General features: G+C 42.6%; 1 protein-coding gene across 1 annotated transcript in view; it reads left to right on the top strand.

Annotated features, from left to right (window-relative positions):
* chsy3 (chondroitin sulfate synthase 3) overlaps positions 1 to 9,368 on the top strand; it is a 136,814-nt gene extending 127,446 nt beyond the window's left edge. Inside the window, exon 3 of the mRNA XM_062484425.1 lies at positions 6,962 to 9,368. Coding sequence (XP_062340409.1) covers positions 6,962 to 8,533 — 1,572 coding nt within the window. The 3' untranslated portion in view covers positions 8,534 to 9,368. The remainder of the gene's footprint in view (positions 1 to 6,961) is intronic.
* The last annotated feature ends 12,877 nt before the right edge of the window (positions 9,369 to 22,245 follow it).

The following is a 22,245-nucleotide window of genomic DNA, read 5'->3' as shown; positions in this document are numbered from 1 at the left end:
AAAATGAAAATGCATTTCTGGAAATGCATTTGAATTGTGGTCACGATTTTGCAGCCACGTTCTTAAAATGAAAATTTTAAGCTTTCAAATTTTACATTTCAAATTGAATTTTGGTATCTATTTGCTGGGGCATATTTTGAAAATTAAATCTCAAATGTCTTTTTCATTTTAATTAAGTGAAAGATTGAGCACTCTTGAAGAAAAAAATTAAAATGCAAATCGGATGATTGATTACTAATTTCATTTATGAGTCAAATAATGCAGCCACATTCTTAAAATGCAAATGCATTTCTGGAAATGCATTTGCATTTGAATTTTGGTAACGATTTGCTTCCATATTTGAAGGCATTCAGGACTGACTGCATCATCCTGCTGTTTTCCCGTGCCATAAACAAAAATATTGTGCTTTTGTAAGCACAATAAGCGTCTACTTTGATGCATTTATTGGTGTATTGCTGAGAGCTGCAAAATCCGAGGGAGGGGAAAACATCACTCTCAGGCCCTTCAAAGGCTTTGTGAGCGAGAGCAGGAGAGGCTGTCAAAGCTTTGCAAGAATGCAAGCATCCAGTTGGTTTGTGGCATTTCTTTTTGTCAAGTGTTATCTACCTATCGCTGTTTCTCTGCAAAGGATACATTTGATGTGCAACAAACTTAAAAGGGATGAGACGAGTAATACTTTGTGAACTGAATTTTGACTTGCCCTTCTTAACACTCAGAACCCAGAGACAGAGGTGAAAGAAGTTGAGGGGAGGGAAGCTGTGGTGGTGAGGGGTGGGGTCTAAAAGTAAATTATTTTCTCTCACTAATCCAGGGTCCCATTAGCACCCACGGGCATCGAAGAGCACTGTTAATTTTCTTCTCTGCCTGGATATAATTAAGGAGAAATAACACACTCAGTAGAGGATTAGGCACTGATTGAAATAGTACATCATTCACCAGTGGATTACTGGATATTACAGTTCTTGCTAAACTTTGAGGACGATGGAAGTTTTGTATAAGTGATTAATCAATTCAACTGTATTGGCCTTTGCTACATTGCATATGTGGCTACTATACTTTTGGAGGGACTTGCCTATGAGGTTAGATTAATGCCAGAAGTCTGAAACCTTGAAATATACGATTTGAAACTCCGTTGTGTGGAAAGAATAGTTTTGCAAGCTTGAAAACTAAACTTGAAAGCTTGTAATACAAATGTGCAAGGTTGAACATATCTGTTATGTTTGTAAGCATAATAACTCAGTTACGAGTATTCAAAACATGTTTCTGCGGAGTTCCAGAGTTCTGGCACTGTTGTCACGCCGTGAACGTTTTTAAACTCTGAAAATGTTGGCAGATTTGAAACTTAGAAAAGTTAGGGTGGGACATTACTCCCTTGACCAATCAGATTACTCTACAATGTCTGCAACCAATGTCATTGGTTGGATCATCGTGTCAATCAGACAAAAATACCCCCCTCCCTTTTTATCAGCAGAGTTTCAGAGTTCTGGCACTGTTGTCACGCAGATTTTCACATGAAGATGTCTATGGGAGCAAAAGAGAGGTGCTCTATTACCACTTCCTAATGTTTACCATAGTCTCTGCCCTGCCCTGTTTTATGCATGTACTTCTTCACAGAATCAGCATTTTCTTAACTGCACGACCCCATGATCGGAATTGGTTGCTAAGTAGGCTGATCGATAAAGACAGAAACAGGGTTTGACAGTGTTCACGTTATCATGCTAAACTGTAGCACCAAAGGGAAGGCCTCACTTAAATCAAGTCAGGTTAAATACATTTCAATTCATCCTGGATTATTTAAACATAGTATGTTTTGAATTAAAATCACTGGAAGAAAGCTTCTTCTCATGGCAGGCTTTGAATTGATTAAAATGTCTGCCTTTAGAGAAAAGGTATTCATTTTTGGTTGCAAGGAGCATTCTTGCATCTTCTATCAGAAAGACCAATGTCGCATTTCTTCAGCATGTGTTTAAGGGGAAGATGCCATCTGGCAGAATCAGTTGACTTACAGGTTGCCAGCAGGATGCCAGACATATTGGTTGTCATGCTTCCTGAGTAGTGGTGGATAAGGAAAGGATCAACAATGAGAGCTTTGTATTGGTTATAAATGGAGGTGTGTTAAGACTTCCCGGACCCCGTGGTTTCTTGGCCTTACACAAGCAATCAATGCAATCAACCGTTCAGCTTCAAGTTTGTTCCAAGCATTACTTATATTTTAGGTGTAAGCCCTTTTGTTAAAATTCCATGCAAATGAATGCATTGTGGGTAAAAGATACAATTTTGTATAGGACTCAAGGGTTCCAGTTGAGATTGATTGTAATTATCTACATAGGGGGTTCACATAAAGCACATAACGATAATGTAATAGACAAGTAATAACATCACCCAAAATGTTATTTCCACTTATCTAGTGTAAAAAATATTGTCTACTAATTTGAGATAAGATTACATTCTCATTACAACTATGATCTTTGTTAAAATATTTTTTTTTACGATAACCACCCTCATTTCACAGTGACGGATTAAGTTGGCATTAAGGAAGGGAATATCTCAAAATGGAACTTTGGCTGAGCACTGTGCTTTTGGCAGGCTAAAGCAGAGCAGCGATTGACTCAGTCGTGGAATCTTGCTGGAGAAATCTGCCCTGTAATGTCTGAACCTTAGTGTGAGGATGATTCAGGAAAGACTGTTGACTGCACAGCCAGTATGTGATCTCATAACCACACTTCCCATAGACCAAAACTGACTACTTTAAAATAGGCAAAAGAAGAAGAAAAACGTGTGTAAACAAAATTTGTCAAAACTAACCTTTGCCCTCTTGTAGTGGTTCTGCATAAAAAATATACACAGTACTGATACAAAGAAGCTGCTTTTTATGTTTATTTGTATATTAACATCTCAGTTGCAGTATCTTCATCCTTAAATTAAATGGTCATTATAGTGCTTTGCATTAATTTAAAGTGTATGTTTCATGTCCATATCTCTCACAAAACTATAATCAAAAAACAGCTTCAACACTTTCTCCCTTTGTGTTTCTTTGCAGAAGTAACACATGTTTAACTTTACCTTGGAGCACACAGGCAAAATAATTTGAGTCTCAATAAACTTCCTTCTCTGTATTTCCTGGGCAAATTGTTAACTTACAGTGCAATTAAGAACACACAGCACTAAGCGCGCCTCATCAAAATGTGTGGGAGGCAAAAACCAACAGGGACCATCAGATGAAAAGATCTGAGAGTCAGCAGTATTACAAAGTCACCTAAACCACCTAATTAGAAGATCAGTGTGGCTTTGTGTATGATCAACATACCTTTTAGGCTACCATTGGCTTTATCTGTGAAGGTCAGGACTGGAGCAGTAGCTGGCTACTGCATTAAAATGACTAAGACTACTCTAATTTACTATAGTCTCATGTACGAAGCTACTCTCATAGCCACATGTCAGCCTCCCATTTAAATCAAGTGAGGTTTAGAACAGGAAGGACACAAATAGAGTACTTATGCTCCAACCTACACCTTTTTTTATGGTAGGGGAGCAAAATGTAACACCAAGTCATAATTGGCTTACTTTACTAAATGTTTCAGTGGTCCCTCAGCTCACTTTGCAAAATAGCTTCTCTGGGCGGTTCTTTCATTCCAAGCTCAAACTACTAATTTGCAACTTAAACCAGTTACCAAAAAAGAAGCTTAGCTTGGTAATAATAGGGCAAAAGGATCAAGGACCACTGCTTGGGGGTTTAAGTATCCTGACCTGCTTTAAGTAACACCTCATTATAATGAATACACAAACCTACATCAATACCTCATCAATAGATCAGATAGGATGATCTAATGAAGGGAATCTTGCGATATGCCTGATTAATCAATGCCTGCCTTAGAAGCTGCAAAGCAAACCACTGTAACATCTCAGTTGTTTTCCCCCACAGAAAATGTGAAAACAAAGATATGTGAATACTAGATATTTAATTATCAGTGCAGTTTAATTATTTTCTCTTAGAGTGATCAATTAAGAAGGCACTGTGCTGACCAGCTGTCTCCGGTGTTCACCTACATCTTTAACACCTCCCTGGAGACATGCCATGTGCCAGCCTGTCTCAAGTCCTCCACCATCATCCCTGTGCCCAAAAAGACAAGGCCAACAGGACTCAATGACTACAGACCCGTCGCCCTGACCTCTGTGGTAATGAAGTCTTTTGAGCGCCTTGTGCTGGCACACCTCAAATCCATCACAGACCCTTTCCTGGACCCACTGCAGTTTGCCTACAGAGCCAACAGGTCTGTGGATGATGCCGTTAACATGTCCCTCCACTTCACCCTACAGCACCTGGATTCCCCAGCATCCTATGCCAGGATCCTGTTTGTGGACTTCAGCTCTGCCTTCAACACCATCATCCCCGCCCTGCTTCAGGACAAGCTCTCCCAGCTGAACGTGCCAGACTCCACCTGCAGGTGGATCACAGACTTCCTGTCTGACAAGAAGCAGTGCGTTAAGCTGGGAGCACAAGTCTCTGACTCCCGGTCCATCAGCACCGGATCTCCTCAGGCTGCGTCCTTTCCCCTCTGCTCTTCTCCCTGTACACCAACAGCTGCATCTCCAGTCATCCGTATGTTAAACTTCTGAAGTTTGCGGACAATACCACCCTCATTGGGCTCATCTCTGACGGGGATGAGTCTGACTATAGGTGGGAAGCTGACAACCTGGTGACCTGGTGTAGCCAGAACAACTTAGAGCTCAATGGTCTTAAGACAGTGGAGATGGTTGTGGACTTCAGGAAGAATACAGCCCCACTCACCCCCATCACCCTGTGCGACTCCCCAGTCAACACTGTGGAGTCCTTCCGCTTCCTGGGCACCATCCTCTCCCAGGACCTCAAGTGGGAACTGAAAATCAGCTCCCTCACCAAAAAAGCACAACAGAGGATGTACTTCCTACGGCAGCTGAAGAAATTCAACCTGCCAAAGACAATGATGGTGCACTTCTACACAGCCATCATTGAGTCCATCCTCACCTCTTCCATCACCATCTGGTACGCTGCTGCCACTGCCAAGGACAAGAGCAGACTGCAGCGTATCATCCGCACTGCTAAGAAGGTGATCGGCTGCAATCTGGCAGAAGGCTGCGGTCCATCAGGACCAAAACCTCACGCCATAAGAACAGTTTCTTTCCATCTGCTACTGGCCTCTTCAACAAGGCCAAGGACACCCATTGACATTCATTCACTTATTTAACTATTATAAGTCCATCTAATGGCAATTACAGTATGCACAAGCGACCTTACCTCAGTATCCGATTGCACTATGTTGACCACTCACGCTGCTCATTATTATTTTTATATATATTTTATTTTATATTTAAATTGTTGTATTCTTAGAAATAGTGTTGTTTAGTTCTTAGAAATAGTTAAACTTTTGTACTTTTACTTAATTTAAGATTCATATATGTTTAGTGTTTTGAACCTCCCTGCCACAGTAAATTCCGTGTTTGTATAACATACATGGCAAATAAACCAAATTCTGATTCTGATAAATAGGCCACAGCAGAGCCTTTACTTGCAAACACAGAATCAGCATGCTGTGTCCTGGTAAACAAGACTAACAAACTGAGTTAGAAGTAACTAACAAGAAGTGTTATGTATTTTTATAATGTAAACTCAATGACTATCTGTCACTGTTAAGAAAGTGAAATGAAATGGTTGGTTATATGACAAATATCAACTGTATTGTGTTTCTCAAAAGTAATTTGACCTGCCAAACCATACAACACTACACCACACACCCCAAAAAGGTAGATTCTGGCTGTCATTCAAGTTATTGATATGTTTTACCTCCAGTCTCCATCTTGTTATATCTGTCATGTTTCTTTTGTGTATTTCAACACAATTAAAGATGATGTAAAGTGAAATTGAAAATGAGTTTTAAGTTCATCACACCACAGAAGAATGTGTTGTTAACTACCCATCCAAATTCGAATGAAAAAAAAGAGAAAATCAGCAGTCTTCTCTGCTTGAGACTGGGGGGACGTGTCGCCTGAATGTGCTGAAGCTCCGCCCCCTCAAATGTATTGAATTTAGCAACAACAGCAACACTAGCTAAATCAATTGCAAATATCAGAACAGACCTACCTGCAGTCTCTGAGTGTTTTATGTGTTAATTACTTGGAATCGCGATTCAAACAGTACCAGCTGCAAACTGAAAATATGACCACCTATACGTAAATAATCTTGAAATGAATTTCTGGAAAATATAACAAGTTTACTAGAAGTTATCATTATGTGTCAGTAACAACGTTACTGACCGTCTATCCATGCTGTAGGGCAGGGTTCTCCAATCCTGGTCCTCGAGGGCTGCTGTTTTGCATGTTTTATAATGGTAATATAGTACCTCCCGGAAGCGGTCTGGAATGGAAGACTAACTAGCTAGCTAACAAAAAGCTGAAAAGTATATGAAAAAAAGAACAGGACGACACAGCGGATGTAGCCAGCAATTTATCTTGCAATACCACCCTGGGCTGTGTTTTTTGTCATCTGTAGCTAGCTATGCAAGTAGCAAAATGACTTAAACCTTGTCGTTCACTGAGTCGGTCTACACTGACTCACAGCTTGTATTTATCGTACATAACCTTGTCATGAACGCATGCGTCGTGTGACGTTGTGGCGTCGTGTGAAATGAACATTTTGACACCGACATTGTCTATGTAGTGCAAAAATTGAGGGACGAGTTAGGGTGGGAAAATAATAATTATATATATGAGAGAGAATATAGGTTGAGCCTTGTCAAGGGCAAGCACACCCAATTAGATTACAAAGTAGTCAGTCCCAAATATGAAATGTCAAACACCAGCTTTGATGCAAAAGTGTCCTTTTCAAGATATCAGTCATCCTTTTATATTAATTGACACCCATTTGCACACTGAAACATTCCAATTTACATTGAGCTGACCACTGTGTTGTTTACTTTTTCCGCAGATGCAGCAGTTGTTCTATGAGAATTATGAGCACAACAAGAAAGGCTTCATCCAAGAGCTCCATAGTAGCAAGATCCATAATGCCATTACACTCCACCCCAACAAGAGGCCTGCTTACCAGTACCGACTGCACAGCTACATGCTGAGTCGAGAGATTTCCAGACTTCGCTACCGCACCATCCTACTGCACCGCGAAGGCCTGACCATGAGCCATCTCAGCAACACAGAGGTACAGTGGGAGGATCAGCAGTTGGGAGCCCCACCTTCCTACACACGTTATCAGCCAGCAGAGAGGGGCGATGTCATTGAGTGGGACTTTCTCACAGGCCGTCATCTGTACTCAACTGGGGAGAACCAAATGCCCCGTCAGGGCCTTGGGAGCCTGCTTCGGGCTGCTCTGGAAGACACAGTGCTCCAGGTCATGGAGATGATCAATGAGAACTCCAAAGCCCGCGGTCGTGTTATTGACTTCAAGGAGATCCAGTATGGCTACCGCAGGGTGGATCCAATACATGGAGCTGAATATATCTTGGACTTACTGCTCTTGTATAAGAAACATAAGGGACGCAAGGTGACAATGCCTGTTCGACGACATGCTTATCTGCAGCAGTCTTTCAGCAGGCCTTTCTTCAGTGAACCTGAAGAGTTGGACATCTCTGAGCTGGTTGAGGCCATCAACACTGAATCCCAGTCATTCTCTTTCCTCTCCAAATCCCTCAAGATCTTCTCACCTTTCCAGTTCTCTGAATCTACCAGGGAGATGCAGGAAAACAGCAAAAAGACAGTCAATATCCTGGTCCCTCTGACCGGCAGGTACAACATCTTTGTCCGCTTCATGGAGAACTTTGAAAAAACTTGCCTGATTCCGAACCAGAATGTCAAGATGGCTATCATTCTGATGGACAATGACAGCAACCAGGACAGGGAGAAGCAACTACACCTGATCAAGGAGTACCGTAAGAAATATCCTAAAGCAGACTTGTCCATCATTCCCATGACGGGCTACTTTTCCCGTGGGCTGGCTCTGGAGCTGGGCTCCTCGCAGCTCGATAACGACACTCTTCTGTTCTTCTGTGATGTGGACCTAGTCTTCAGTGTAGATGCCTTACAGCGCTGTAGGGAAAATGCCATAAAAGGACAGCAGGCCTACTTTCCTGTTGTCTTCAGTCAATTTGATCCCAAAATCGTCTATGCTGGAAACACACCTGACGATAGCAACTTTGTCTTCACCAAGAAAAGTGGTTTCTGGAGGGATTATGGCTTTGGAATAACCTGCATATTTAAAAGTGACTTGCAAAAAGCTGGTGGTTTTGATACGTCAATCCAAGGCTGGGGTTTGGAAGATGTAGACCTGTTCACAAAAGTGATCAACTCTGGTTTAAAAGTGTTCCGCAGTCAGGAACCTGGAATTGTACACCTTTATCACCCTGTTCAATGCGACACAAGCCTTGAGCCCAAGCAATACAAAATGTGCCGTGGGTCTAAAGCAAGTACTTATGCATCAGCAATGCAGCTAGCAGGACTTTGGCTGGAGAAAAACTTAGGAGTTGGGTACAATAGAACTTCCTCATGACATTCAAGTTCTCCTTGACTCCTCCATCAGAGGTTACCTCAGTTCTGCATGACTGCAGAAGTGGGAGTAAGAACAAACAAAATTGTGTGTGTTCAATGGTACTTTCTTTTGTTCCTCTGATTATTATTTAATTTTTTGGGCATTCTAAATTTGTTTCTCTACAGCGTCTTCCAAAGGAGACCGTCATTGTGCTGGCCTTCATTCATGGCTTATTGAGAGCTGTGATGTGGTTCATTTGTTTTTATTTCAGTTGTCATGAAATCCACATGTATGCCTCAGGACCGCATCTTTTATAGCCTGGCCATGTCCAATGAATGTGCCGTGCAGCTTTCTGTTGTGTCGGCTGAGTGGATTGCACATTACCTACTGTGAAAAGGACAGTAACAACAACACAGAGATAATATTGAAAATAATGGTGAAACGTGATGACAATAATGCTATTAACAATATGTTCTGAAAGTACCACAAATGTGCTTTAAAGATCCCAATGTGGAACAGACTGTAAACTAGTTTTCTAATTTATACAAATAACCGAAAGTACTTCATCCACCGTATTTTTTTAAGAAAACGTGTGAATACTTTTGATGATTGTATCTTATTTTCTTGTCAAAATATTTACATGGTTTTAAGGTACTGGATACCGTCCAATATTCACTGTGTTCTTAATCTCATTGCCGGGACCTACACGCTGTTATTCTGTCTGTGACCATGCTTTAATGATCAAATGCATTTTGTCTCCATTATTGTCGCTTTGTGGCTTTACAGTTGTTCAGTTTGCTGGCAAGAACAATTAAGATATACTCAAATGTATTATTTATAATAAAACAAATTTCGAAATGCATACTTTACCTATCTGGATTCAGTGTTTACTTTTTGTCTTAAAACCAAATGAATTTGTGCCAATAAGGAATTACAGTACTTTTGTATGCTTTCTGTGGCAATCACACCTTAGTCAAGTAGCCAAATAATCAGTGGTGAAAAGAGAACTGGAAATGGGTACTTAAGTAAAAGTACAAATTACTCTTCTCAAAGACTCAGAGTACTAGTTACTTTTTAGCTGGTGATGTTTAAAGAACTTCTTAAAAAACATTTAATACAATCGGAGATCCATTGAGAAAATAGTTACTTTCAATAAAAATAAAATGACCTTATTGATTAATGGTGATTAAAAGGTTTTCTGAGATTAGAGGTTGAATTGTTGTAATTCTAAATCACCGCAGATGGCCAAAAAAGTTAGCATTGCATGGTCAGATGTCAGATGGCTGAGCGGTTAGGGAATCGGGCTATTAATCAGAAGCTTGCCAGTTTGATTCCCGGCCGTGCCAAAATGACGTTGTGTCCTTGGGCAAGGTACTTCACCCTACTTGCCTCGGGGGGAATGTCCCTGTACCTACTGTAAGTCGCTCTGGATAAGAGCGTCTGTTGAATGACTAAAATGTAAATGTAATGTAAATTAGCATGCTGTCACCTTTCCCCCCTCTGTAGCCTACGTGAATAACTCCTCCAGGTGTGGCCATGGGCACTCGTCAGCCGGTATTTCTTGTCATTATCAATGAGTTCATGGTGGGTGTCATTTATTTCCATCATGTGGTTCCATATGAACTATAATACAATACTTTTGAACAAAAATATCAACAATATCTGTTAAATGTTGGTGTTTTTTAAGGTTCAACGCTACTTCCCTTAATCAGAAGTTTGTGCAAAAAAGGCTTGTTTCACGACAGCGACTTTGTATGTATTCTACTTTAATATGTTAGCTGATTAGCCAGTATGAGTAAGATGTATACAGTTACATTAACAAACCTCTTTGTGGAATATTTCATCTTAAATACGATGGGAACACATTACATGAATAATTCTAAAATGGCAGACACGCCCAATTTTGTCCTTTTTTGACAACAAAAAAAAGCACAGATTCCGAGTTGGGAGTTCCTGAAGCGATTTCATTGCATTGAATGGGTGCGGGCACTCATCAGACATAAACTCAACTATCTCAAAAGTCCCAACTGGAAAATTTTATCAGTTTTCACAGTCCTGTAGAGGAAACTTTCCTGAACAGACATCAAGTTAAGGTTGTGGCATTGAAGTTCATGTTAGTAGCCAAGGGCGTAAAGGCCCCTTTGCTAATTACAGACGTCTTAAAATGTTAAAACCCCAGTGCCACATACGGGATGGTATTTAGACAGGCATTGGCTCTAATTAGCTCTAATAGTTTGTTTTACCAATCGAAAAACTGGGACTTTTGACTTGTAATGTGGGTGCTAGTTCGTCCGTGGCCAGCTTCCTAAACAACTATAGAATTCAACATTTGGTGTTTTTTTGGTGTAGTCTCAGATATGCTGTATTAGTTTGCTTAGGAAACGACTGTCTCATTTACACTTTAAATTACACACGAGACAAACACCAATATAACTGCAGTGATGGTAGCTACATTACACATTTCTAAGGGTAAAGGTACCTATTGTAGATGTCCCAGCTAACACACAACGTAACGGCAACGTTATGTATTCATACTTTTCTTCGTTTCTGACTTACCAGCTAGAGACATAATAGTAACGTCATTTGATGGTCATTTCATTACCCAATGTTTTAAACCAGATCGTAACAATTCATGCCGTTGCGGTTATGTCTCCAATACACCGTTGGTCACAAATACACACATGGACAAAATTGTTGGTACCCTCCCATTAAAGAAAGAAAAACCCACAATGGTCACTGAAATAACTTGAAACTGACAAAAGTAATAATAAATAAAAATGTATTGAAAATGTGCAAATGAAAATCAGACATTGCTTTTGAATTGTGGTTCAACAGAATAATAGAAAAAAAGAAACTAATGAAACTGGCCTGGTCAAAAATGATGGTACCCTTAACTTAATATTTTGTTGCACAACCTTTTGAGGCAATCACTGCAATCAAGCGATCTCTGTAACTCTCAATGAGACTTCTGCACCTGTCGACAGGTATTTTGGGCCACTCCTTGTGGGCAAACTGCTCCAGCTGTCTCAGGTTTGAAGCGTGCCTTCTCCAGACTGCATGTTTCAGTGCCTTCCACAGATGTTCAATAGGATTTAGATCAGGGCTCATAGAAGGCCACTTCAGAATAGTCCAATGTCCCCTTTCAATAGGGGAGTCCTCCTCGGACGTCTTCCATGAAGTCCACTTTGGGTCAAACAGCGACGGATGGTGCGATCTGACACTGATGTACCTTGACCTTGGAGTTCACCTCTAATCTCTTTGGAAGTTGTTCTGGGCTCTTTGGTTACCATTCGTATTATCCGTCTCTCCATTTTGTCATCAATTTTCCTCTTGCAGCCACATCCAGGGAGGTTTGCTACAGTCCCGTGGACCTTAAACTTCTGAATAATATGTGCAACTGTAGTCACAGGAACATCAAGCTGCTTGGAGATGGTCTTATAGGCTTTACCTTTAACCCTCGTGCTGCCTTCGGGTCACATGACCCAAAGGTTCATAACGAATCATCGTTGTGTTTACCCAATTTTACCCAATACAAAAACAAATAAAAATAATTTTCTTTTAACCTTCGCAATGTGGGGGGTCTGAGACAGCCCAACGGTTAAAAGAAAATGCTTCACTTTGTTTTTGTATGCGGTAAAGTTGTCGCAATACGACGGTGGGTCACAATGACTGATGGGTCAGAACGACCCGAAGATAACACAAGGGTTAACATGCTTGTCTATAATTGTCTTTCTAATCTCCTGCGGCAACTCTCTCTGTAGCTTTCTGTGGTTCATGTTCAGTGTGGTACACCCCATGATACCAAACCGCACAGTGGGTTTTCACCCTTTAAAATAGGCAGCCTGACTAATTACAAGTTTGACGACACCTGTGATAAAAATTAAAGGACACACCTTTAACATGTCCCTATGGTCAAATTATTTTAAATCTTTTCTAGGGGTACCATCATTTTTGACCTGGGCTGCGTTTCCCGATAACAATGGATCGTAGCAACGATCGAGCAAAGAACGAAACCATCGATATTTCTTACATGCGTTTCCCAAACATGCTTGTAAGGAGTAGGCTAATCTATGCACTTTCAAGATTTACGAATTTTCAAGAGACACTTTAGCTACGATGTCTTTGGGAACGGCCTGTAAAACTAAGATTCGTCCTACGATGGATTCTACGATCAACTTCGGCTTACGACGCTTTCGGGAAACGCAGCCCAGGCCAGTTTCAGTAGTTATTTTTTTTTTTTTATGATTCTGTTGAATCAGAATCAGAAACATACAGTGAACATTTTAAACATTATGAACACTTTTTTTTTTTTGAAAATGTACAACAAAACAAAACAAAATACGGAGTCAGGTGGCTGAGCGGTGAGGGAGTCGGGCTAGTAATCTGAAGGTTGCCAGTTCGATTCCCAGCCGTGTCAAATGACGTTGTGTCCTTGGGCAAGGCACTTCACCCTACTTGCCTCGGGGGGAATGTCCCTGTACTTACTGTAAGTCGCTCTGGATAAGAGCGTCTGCTAAATGACTAAATGTAAAGTGACAGTGTCAGTTTGGGGCCTTGTTGATAAGGCTAGTAGCGGAAGGAAAGAAACTGTTCTTGAGGCATGAGGTTTTGGTCCTGATGGACCGCATCCTCCTTCCGGAGGGGAGTGGTTGAAACAGAGAGTGTCCAGGGTGGGAGGAATCAGCCACAATCTTCCTCGCTCGCCTCGTCTTCGAGGGTAGGCAGATTGCAGCCAATCTCAGCAGTGCGGATGATAAGCTGCAAGTCTGCTGTTGTCCTTGGCAGTGGCAGCAGCACACCAGATGGTGATGGAGGAGGTGAGGATGGACTCAATGATGGCTGTGTAAAAGTGCACCATCATTGTCCTTGGCAGGTTGAATTTCTTCAGTTGCCGCAGAAAGTACATCCTCTGTTGTGCTTTCTTGGTGAGGGAGCTGTTGTTCAGTTCCCACTTGAGGTCCTGGGAGAGGATAGTACCCAGGAAGCAGAAGGACTCCACTGTTGACTGGGGAGTCGCACAGGGTGATGGGGGTGAGTGGGGCTGTATTCTTTCTAAAGTCTACAACCATCTCCATTGTCTTAAGAGCATTGAGCTCTAACTTGTTCTGACTACACCAGGTTGTCAGCTTCCCACCTATAGTCAGACTCATCCCCACCAGAGATGAGCCCAATGAGGGTGGTGTCGTCCGCAAACTTCAGGAGTTTGACGGACTGATGAGTGGAGGTGCAGCTGTTGGTATACAGGGAGAAGAGCAGAGGGGAAAGGATGCAGCCCTGAGGAGATCCGGTGCTAATGGACCGGGAGTCAGAGACTTGGGTTCCCAGTTTAACGCACTGCTTCCTGTCAGACAGGAAGTCTGTGATCCACCTGCCAGTGGAGTCGGGCACGTTCAGCTGGGAGAGCTTGTCCTGAAGCTGGGCAGGGATGATGGTGTTGAAGGCAGAGCTGAAGTCCACAAACAGGATCCTGACGTAGGATGCTGGGGAGTCCAGGTGCTGTAGCGTGAAGTGGAGGGCCATGTTAACTACATCGTCCACAGTAGGGGTGTCACGATACAAAAAATTCAGTAGTCGGTGCCAATACCAGTAAAATAACACGGTTCTCGATGCTGATTTCGATACCACGTTAAAAAAGGGTTTTCTAAGATTCCATGTACTTGAACTTCTTTATTAACCCGTAAAGGAGTAGCGTCGCACATATGTGATCGTTCGAATGCGGGTCTCACATATGCGATTTCGAACATTCCAACTGAATATTTTCCGATAGACAAAAACTATGCAACAAACGCTTTAGTATGGCTTCAAAATGTATTAATGAGAAGGCTAATTCAACCAATCCGTCCGACTCCGTCCGTCCGTCTGTCCGTAACGGAGTCGGAGAAGTATAATTCGGCCTTAACAAGTAACACTAGCATGGTAGTACAATTGCTAATTTAGCCAGGAAGCTAACGAAAGCTAGCTAGCTACTGTACCATTTCGGATAAATAACTTGCGCTGTGTGGACCGTCGGAAATATTTAGAACTCACACGTCTAAAATACTTGAAAAATATCAAAATGTCATAACAATACATAAAAACATGTGCAATATAGCATAGAACAACATAATAAAGTGCAATTAATGCTTATACTGGAACACTGAAGCGTATGCTGCCCCCATCAGTTCCGGAACCGATGCTGCTAACACTGGCATTGTCGCTAACGGTGCCTACAGTGCTTCAAAAAAATTGGCATCGTGGGTGTTTTGAAATTTTAGAACCGGAAGGTATCGGTAATATCGGTTCTCGTGACATCCCTAGTCCACAGACCTGTTGGCTCTGTAGGCAAACTGCAGGGGGTCCAGGATGGGGTCTGTGATGGATTTGAGGTGAGCCAGCACCAGGCGCTCAAAAGACTTCATTACCACAGAGGTCAGGGCGACGGGTCTGTAGTCATTTAGTCCTGTTGGCCTTGGCTTTTTGGGCACAGGGATGATGGTGCAGGACTTGAAACAGGCTGGCACATGGCATGTCTCCAGAGAGGTGTTGAAGATGTTGGTGAACACCGGAGACAGCTGGTCAGCGCATTGCTTGAGGGTGGCAGGAGAGACAGAGTCTGGCCCAGCTGCTTTGTGGGGGTTCTGCATCTTGAACAGTCTGTTGACTTCACTCTCCTGAATGGAGAGAGTCATCACTGTGGTGGTGGGGGGGGGGGGGGGGGTAGTTCAGGGCAGTACCATTGTCTTTCAAATCTGCAGTAGTACTCGTTCAGATCATTGGCCAGGCGGAAGTTGTTAGTGGTGTGGGGGGCTCTGGGCTTGTAGTTGGTAATTCTGTCTGGAGCCCTCTCCAGACAGAAGCAGAGTCGTTAGCAGAGAACTGTTGTTTTAGTCTCTCTGAGTACAGTCGTTTAGCCTCTCTGACCGACTTGCTAAACCTGTACTTCGACTCCTTGAATCTGTCTCTGTCCCCACTCCTAAAAGCTTCCTCCTTCTCCAGCCGCAACTGTCTGAGCTTTGTAGAGAACCAGGGCTTGTTGTTGTTAAAATTCACCCTGGTGCTTGTTGGAATACAGCAGTCCTCACAGAAGCTGATGTAAGACGTCACAGCCTCTGTGAGCTCATCCAGACTATTGGTAGCAGTCGTGTACATATCCCAGTCAGTACAGTCCAAGCACGCCCGCAGATCCTCAATAGCCTCACGGGTCCACTGTTTTGATGTCCTCACAGCAGGTTTACAGAGCTTCAATTTCTGCGTGTATGCAGGAATCAGGTGGACCATGGCATGGTCAGAGTGACCCAGTGCTGCCCAAGGGACGGCGTGGTAGGCATTACTGACGGTAGTGTAGCAGTCATCCAGAGTGTTCCCTTCTCTAGTTGGGCATTTGATGAATTGTCTGTATTTGGGGAGTTCGTGGCTGAGATTACCCTTATTAAATTTGCAGTACGATAACCAGGGAATCCGGATTTGCTCGCTCCACACTCAGAATTTGGCCGGCGAACATACTTTGGGCCTCTATAACCTAAGGACCCGGCCATATGTACACTCCTACCAGAAAGAGCGAGGCAAACTCGAACCCCTTACCCCTAGTTTACCCCTAGCCCTTAGCCCTCGAAACTGAGTGGTAAGGGCTACATAGCCCTATGAAATGAGACACCACTTGGTTACAGTTACGTATATTGATGTCTCCAAAGTAAGTAGTGTTATGCACTGATATCAAACGAAATTCGCTGCTATTGGTGTTTAGTTAAAACTGTAGACATGCATGGAGTCCATTCAAGGCTAATCAGAAAAATGCGGGACTGTTGTGCAAATCAACAATGTAGCGTTAGCGTAGCAAACTAGCGATTTTTAAATATGTTTCAATTAAGAACATGGTTGCAAATACATATGTACAGGACTGTGTAAAGCACAAGACTGTCATAATTTTTTAATCAATTATCTAAGGTGAAAATATTACATTTAGGTGACTCTGGAAGATCTGTCCGCCATTGTTGCAGTTCAGTCAAGACACTCATTGATTTCACCATTTATTCATATACATGAAAAATAGGTTTAACATTGGCGGAATGGATGTAGGCCTACATGGGGATGCGCTCCCTACCTTCACTGCAGCATGCATGACATGAGGCAGAGAGCAACGAGTTAAATCCCCAAAACACAGACACTTCGCCAGTCTCTTCTATGTGTAGAGCGGAGCGTCGCTCCTCCTGAGCCACATGAGGACCACATGACATCCCACTACTAGTGACCAAAAACAAGGCGTTTTCTGGATGCCCAGGTCATGTTATCATTAACGATGACTAAGGCTATGTGTGCACATCCGTCATGTTGCATACCATCTTGTGCGCGGTCTACGGAACCGTCCCATGCGCACGTCCCATCCAGACCCAGTGCTCGACGAGACGTGCGCCCGCAACCAGCCCCATACACCGATAATCTCTCCGTCATCCGATCATCTCCCTTCTCATCCAACGCGGGCAGATGCTACCTCTAGAGCAGCGCTGACTCTCTAGCGGCCCATCGTCATGCGCCCAGGATGTACACAAAGGCAGCACAAAGACGCTATGCTGGAACACGAGGATATGTTATCTAGTGGGAAGGAACAAGGTGTGTGTGTCAGCAGCATGCTGTTCCTGGCCGGTATCCGGGGTATCTCCTGACAGATACCTCCAGACAGATTGTCATAGTGCATGCAGCATGCATGCGCATTGGCAACGGAGATCCTACAGATATTCTAGCATTGTGATGATCCTGTAGCCTTCTCATCCATACAGGGCAGATTTATGCTACCTCTAAAGACTAGGGATGGGGATCGATACCCGGTTCTGTAAGGACCCGGTTCCAAATTTCTCAAAACCCGAATATCAATCAGGTCCAAGCTTATCGATACTGCTATCAAGACTAGGTAGGCTAATATAATGTAACTTGTCTCGAGAGAGAAGTTATGTCATTTAAATCAAATCACTGGTGCACAAACGTACATCGATTGTCTAATAAAATTACTAAATACTATTGAATGGCCTGCCAACCGCCTTTAAACTAAAAGAAGAAGAATTTAATTGGCTCACGCCCTACTTCGCTTTATTTCTTATTTTGTTGCTAGCTACGATGGCTGAATGTACCAAGCGGTCAAAGGCTTGGCTACATTTTAATAAAGCCAAAGATAAGGACGAAGCGAAGTGTAATATATGTTCGAAGATCATTTCTTGTAAGGGGGGGGGGGGGGGGACACTACTGCAATGAATAAGCACCTCAACGTTGTGCATGAAGGTAAAATGCATTCGACTGTCTTCGAGAAGCAAGGGTGCCAACTCCAGCTGCCGGACAAGCCTCCCTGTCATCCCAAGTTTGCATGGTGAGCAGAGTCAGCGCACCCCAACTTCGTAGCAAGTATCCATCGTTGACAATAATAAGCCTCAAATATAGCTGCAAGCTGCGATGCGGGTTCCTCCACAAAATGGCAAAATATTATAAACATGTACACTGTTGAAGATGGAGAGTTGGACAACAAGAGAGCAAAACTACTTCATGTTTGGCCAACAACAATAGGCTGAATGGGGATTTGAACTCATGAGCATAAGGTCACAAGTCAGTCTCTCTATCCTCTCTGCTACACACCAACTGTTGAGATTGTATGAGTAGAAAGTGCAGAGTATGAGCTTTGGTCAGCTTTGGGACAAAGGTTAAGAAACGGTTGACATTTCAAGGTAAAATTGCATAAAATTGTGCATGGTACATCAGAATGATGTCACCTTGAAGCCAATAAGTTTGAAAAACCATCAGTCAAAATTATATTTGATTTATTGACACAAAGATATTGAGGCAATGTGGACACTTACATAAATACACCCCTTTCAGACATTTTGTACGGCATTTCTCATTCCATTTCACCCTATATAAAGACACATCTGCCCGCACACTATCCCCATCCATGCTGTTTCCCTCTCTCCCAGCGCAGGTCATTCCTAAGCAGAAATGCTGCAGCAGCCGCATGAGGTTTAGATGTAGTCCAAAAATTAAACAATCAATACATACCAACCACAACATTGTTTTCAAACTTTCTCAAAGATGGCTTGAAAACCACAGATATCCACTTTCTTCTTGAGTAGAGCTCAAGAATAGCCTCATAGGCAACTGGCTGGGGTACAGCCACCATACAACTCCTTGTGAGTTTAGCCTCTGATAATATGCCGACTCTCTGTTCCAATTAAACTACACGACATGCACACTCAGGGTGACCAACAAGATTCTATTAACTAACAAACAATAACATTACAAACATCTAACTGAACGAAGATAACAACTGAAATCCCTCGCATGGCCGTTGTAACCGAACTATTTTCCACAAGTCTTTGCGTTTTTTGACATGCCGCACTGCATGCTGGGTACTCAAGAGCACTGACAGCTGATTATGTAGCTGTGCTCCGACTGCGCGATATGACGAGATGCTAGTGATGCGCTAAGGTCTCTGAGTCTCCTGCATTAACAAGTTCTGCTCGATTAGCAAGCTATTTTTACTAATGTTTTGTTAGCTATTGAATGGTAATGCAAGCTAGCTAAAAACAATGTTAGTTAGCTTGGCTAAACTGGTTTTCAGAGCAACAGAAATCAACAAATCAGATCAGTCGAACTTTATTCAGAAAGGGGGGGATCTGTATTTAAATTTTTTTTTAAAGTAAATCTGTATTTACTCTACTCTTAACGCGTGACTATGTTTAACTTAATGTCTGCACCTCTCTGTCACCAACTGTCTCTGGAGTGGAGGGTGGGGGCTTCATATCCAACAAATTACACCCCTGAACTTTTAAAACAGATCTAATGGCCTACTACAATTGTAAATATCCTAGGCCCCAATTGGGCCTCGATACAATGTCATCTAATATTTTCTGCCCATTCTGCACAGTTTTTGGGGACTTTCCACACCAGCACCCTTTGCCCAGTCCCTCTATTCTTCCCTACTACATGTGTTTTCCAACACCAGTTACAATCAACCCTGGGCAGGGACGGCGCCAGAGAATTTTTAATACAGGTGCTGAGGAGGTGCTAGATCATTGACAGGGGGAGCTGCGCAATTATATATACATAAATACTATTAATAAAGAAGCAGTACTTCTCTTGAGTGGTTTTTATTCAGATGAATAATCATTGGATTCAGGTCAAAAGTCTATCACTTGAACTGGTTTCATCACTTAAGACACTCAAAGTCAGCAGCTTGGCATACTGGGACATGGAAAGGATTAAACATTTAGACTTTCATCAAAGTAAAACATGCTGGGTTGTTTTTTTTCATCAATGTCCTCAAAAAAGCAGTCTGCAGAGCTAATGTGTCTGTGGGGTGACTGTCTGTCTCTGGAGGGCTGGCAGGCAGGGCCAGGCAGGGGCAAGCAGGGCCTGCAGGCCGGCAGCCAGGCAGGCCAGCTGAATGAAGCTGTCCAGCTAGAGAGGGATAGTCCAGCAAGGGGTCTGTGATGCTCTCAGCATTCTCTGTTGTTGCTCTCAACATCCTCTATTGAACTCTGTTGAGCAGGCCTCTGCATGACCCTCCAGACCTGTAAAAGTGAAGAAAGGATCCATGTCGGTTCAGTTGTGAAAAACAAAGCTTTTTCCATCTACACTTGACATAAACTACAGTTTTGACTGTGAAATGCAGTGGCAGTACTTGAACTTGAATCCAAATTTGTTGACCTGATGGAGACCCATGCAAAGTCACTCAAAACACGGGTTTGATTCCAGGCTCTGGCAAGAGTATTTAGCTCTAAACTGGTCAATATATACACATCTGACAAAAGACCAGCTCGACCTTTGCCTGTAAACAGTGATTCTGACTGTCAGAGACCTTTAAATAGCCTGACTTACTGAAATTGGCAAAACTAGCCTGGCTAACGTAGGTCGCTTTCTCAGGGCATATGACGAATGAAACAGGCTCGCCTTGAAAAATCAGATATACTGGCTATCCTTAGCAGGCCCTTGTCTACAAAAAGCAGTCCTCCCTGACGTTTTTGTAGTAGAATTGAGTGAAATACAAAATTGTTTACACACTGCAAGTGGGCGAGCCGAGTCTGACTCTGAGGCTAACGTCAAAACAATGTACCCCCAGGACGCAGTATCACTCCAATTGCAAGTCCACAAATCACAAAAATAATCGGAGCATCTGGCTAAAAGCACAATTCCCACATCTCCTAAAGGCTGCCCTCCTCGACCTTTTTTGTGTAGACCTAACTGTAAAATGGTGAACTTATGAACGTGACGCGACCAAAACATGGCTGCCGCCTAAGCCTATATGCGGTCTCCCTGGCGCATAGGCTTATTACAAAGACTTTCACGCCCCAAATCAAAATTCTGAGCCGACAGGTCTGTGGGGAATTGCTTTTTCTCCTAAAGGCTGCCCTCCTCAACCTTTTTGATGAACAATTCACCGAGATGCAAAATGATTCACTAATTAAAAACACAGAGGAAAAAAGCTAGAGCTACAGTAGCTACTTTTCGAGTTCAGTTTCCGTCACTTCAGACTCACGATCTAAAGGTCTAAAAGTGCTAAAACCTTCACCATAATTCAAGAGTAGTGTACTTTCACAAACCCAATCATTGATTCTAGCTTAAAATGTGTAAAAATAGGACTTACCGAACGTGGCTGCCTCCAACACATCAAGCGATTCCAGTTGAAAACAACAATGGCCGCCAAAAAATAATTTATATTCGTAACGGCGAGCTGCGATTGGAAGCAAAATGAAACAGGAGCTAAAAACCGAGGGTGGGGGCTTGGTCAGCACACAATTTCCAGAAAGGATGTGTGTGCGTCTCGCCAAGCTCGCGTGTGTGTCAAGTAGGGTGACCACCTGTCCCGCTTTGCGCTGTATCGCACAGCATTTTCAATATGGGACGTGCAGGACAAGGGGTGAAAATGCTGTGCGACACAACGCAAGGCGCGACAGGTGGTCACCCTAGTGTCAAGGGGTAGGATGAGTCTGAGAATTTGGAGCACGCGCGCTGTGGAGCCATTCAATTGAATTCAATCATATATTGACATATCAAGGTGAAATTGCGTATGGTACTTCAGAATGATGTCAACTTGAAGGCACTAACGTTTGAAAAACCATCAGTCAAAATTATATTTGATTTATTAACACAAAGATATTGTGGCAATGTGGACATTTACATAAATACACTTCTTTCAGCCATTTTGTATTGCATTACTTATTCAATTTCACCCTATAGAAAGACATGTATTCTACAAATCTGTAACAAATTTCAAGTCGATTGGATCTATGGTTCATGAGGAGAACGGTTTTGAAGGTTGTACCAAATTTGGACAGTACAGCAAAATCTATCATGGCGGACCTTATGGGTTCTTGAGGCTTTTTTGTTCCCCATGAGAAATAAGGCATGTGTACCAATTTTCAGGCATTTTGGAATAATGGGGTGCTGGAGAAATCACGTAGACTTTGGGCGTGGCTTATAGCGCCACCTATGGGCGTACATGGGCCATTAGCGGTCTGGGAGTAGTGAGTGACCTGTTGTATCATTGGGCCAAATCGGAAAAAATCGGGTCAAGGACTTTTTGAGCTATTGAGCCCTTTAGCGGAGAAGAAAAATAATAATAATAATAAGAAGAAGAATACTAACAAAAACAATAGGTTCCCTCCTACCGGAGGAACCCTAATAATAAGAATACTAACAAAAACAATAGGTTCCCTCCTACCGGAGGAACCCTAATAATAAGAATACTAACAAAAACAATAGGTTTCCTCCTACCG

Source organism: Osmerus eperlanus, chromosome 18 (assembly GCF_963692335.1).
Source record: "Osmerus eperlanus chromosome 18, fOsmEpe2.1, whole genome shotgun sequence".
Classification (NCBI taxonomy): domain Eukaryota; kingdom Metazoa; phylum Chordata; class Actinopteri; order Osmeriformes; family Osmeridae; genus Osmerus; species Osmerus eperlanus.
The sequence above is the reverse complement of the archived record's forward strand: the minus strand, read 5'-3'. Positions and strand labels throughout refer to the sequence as shown.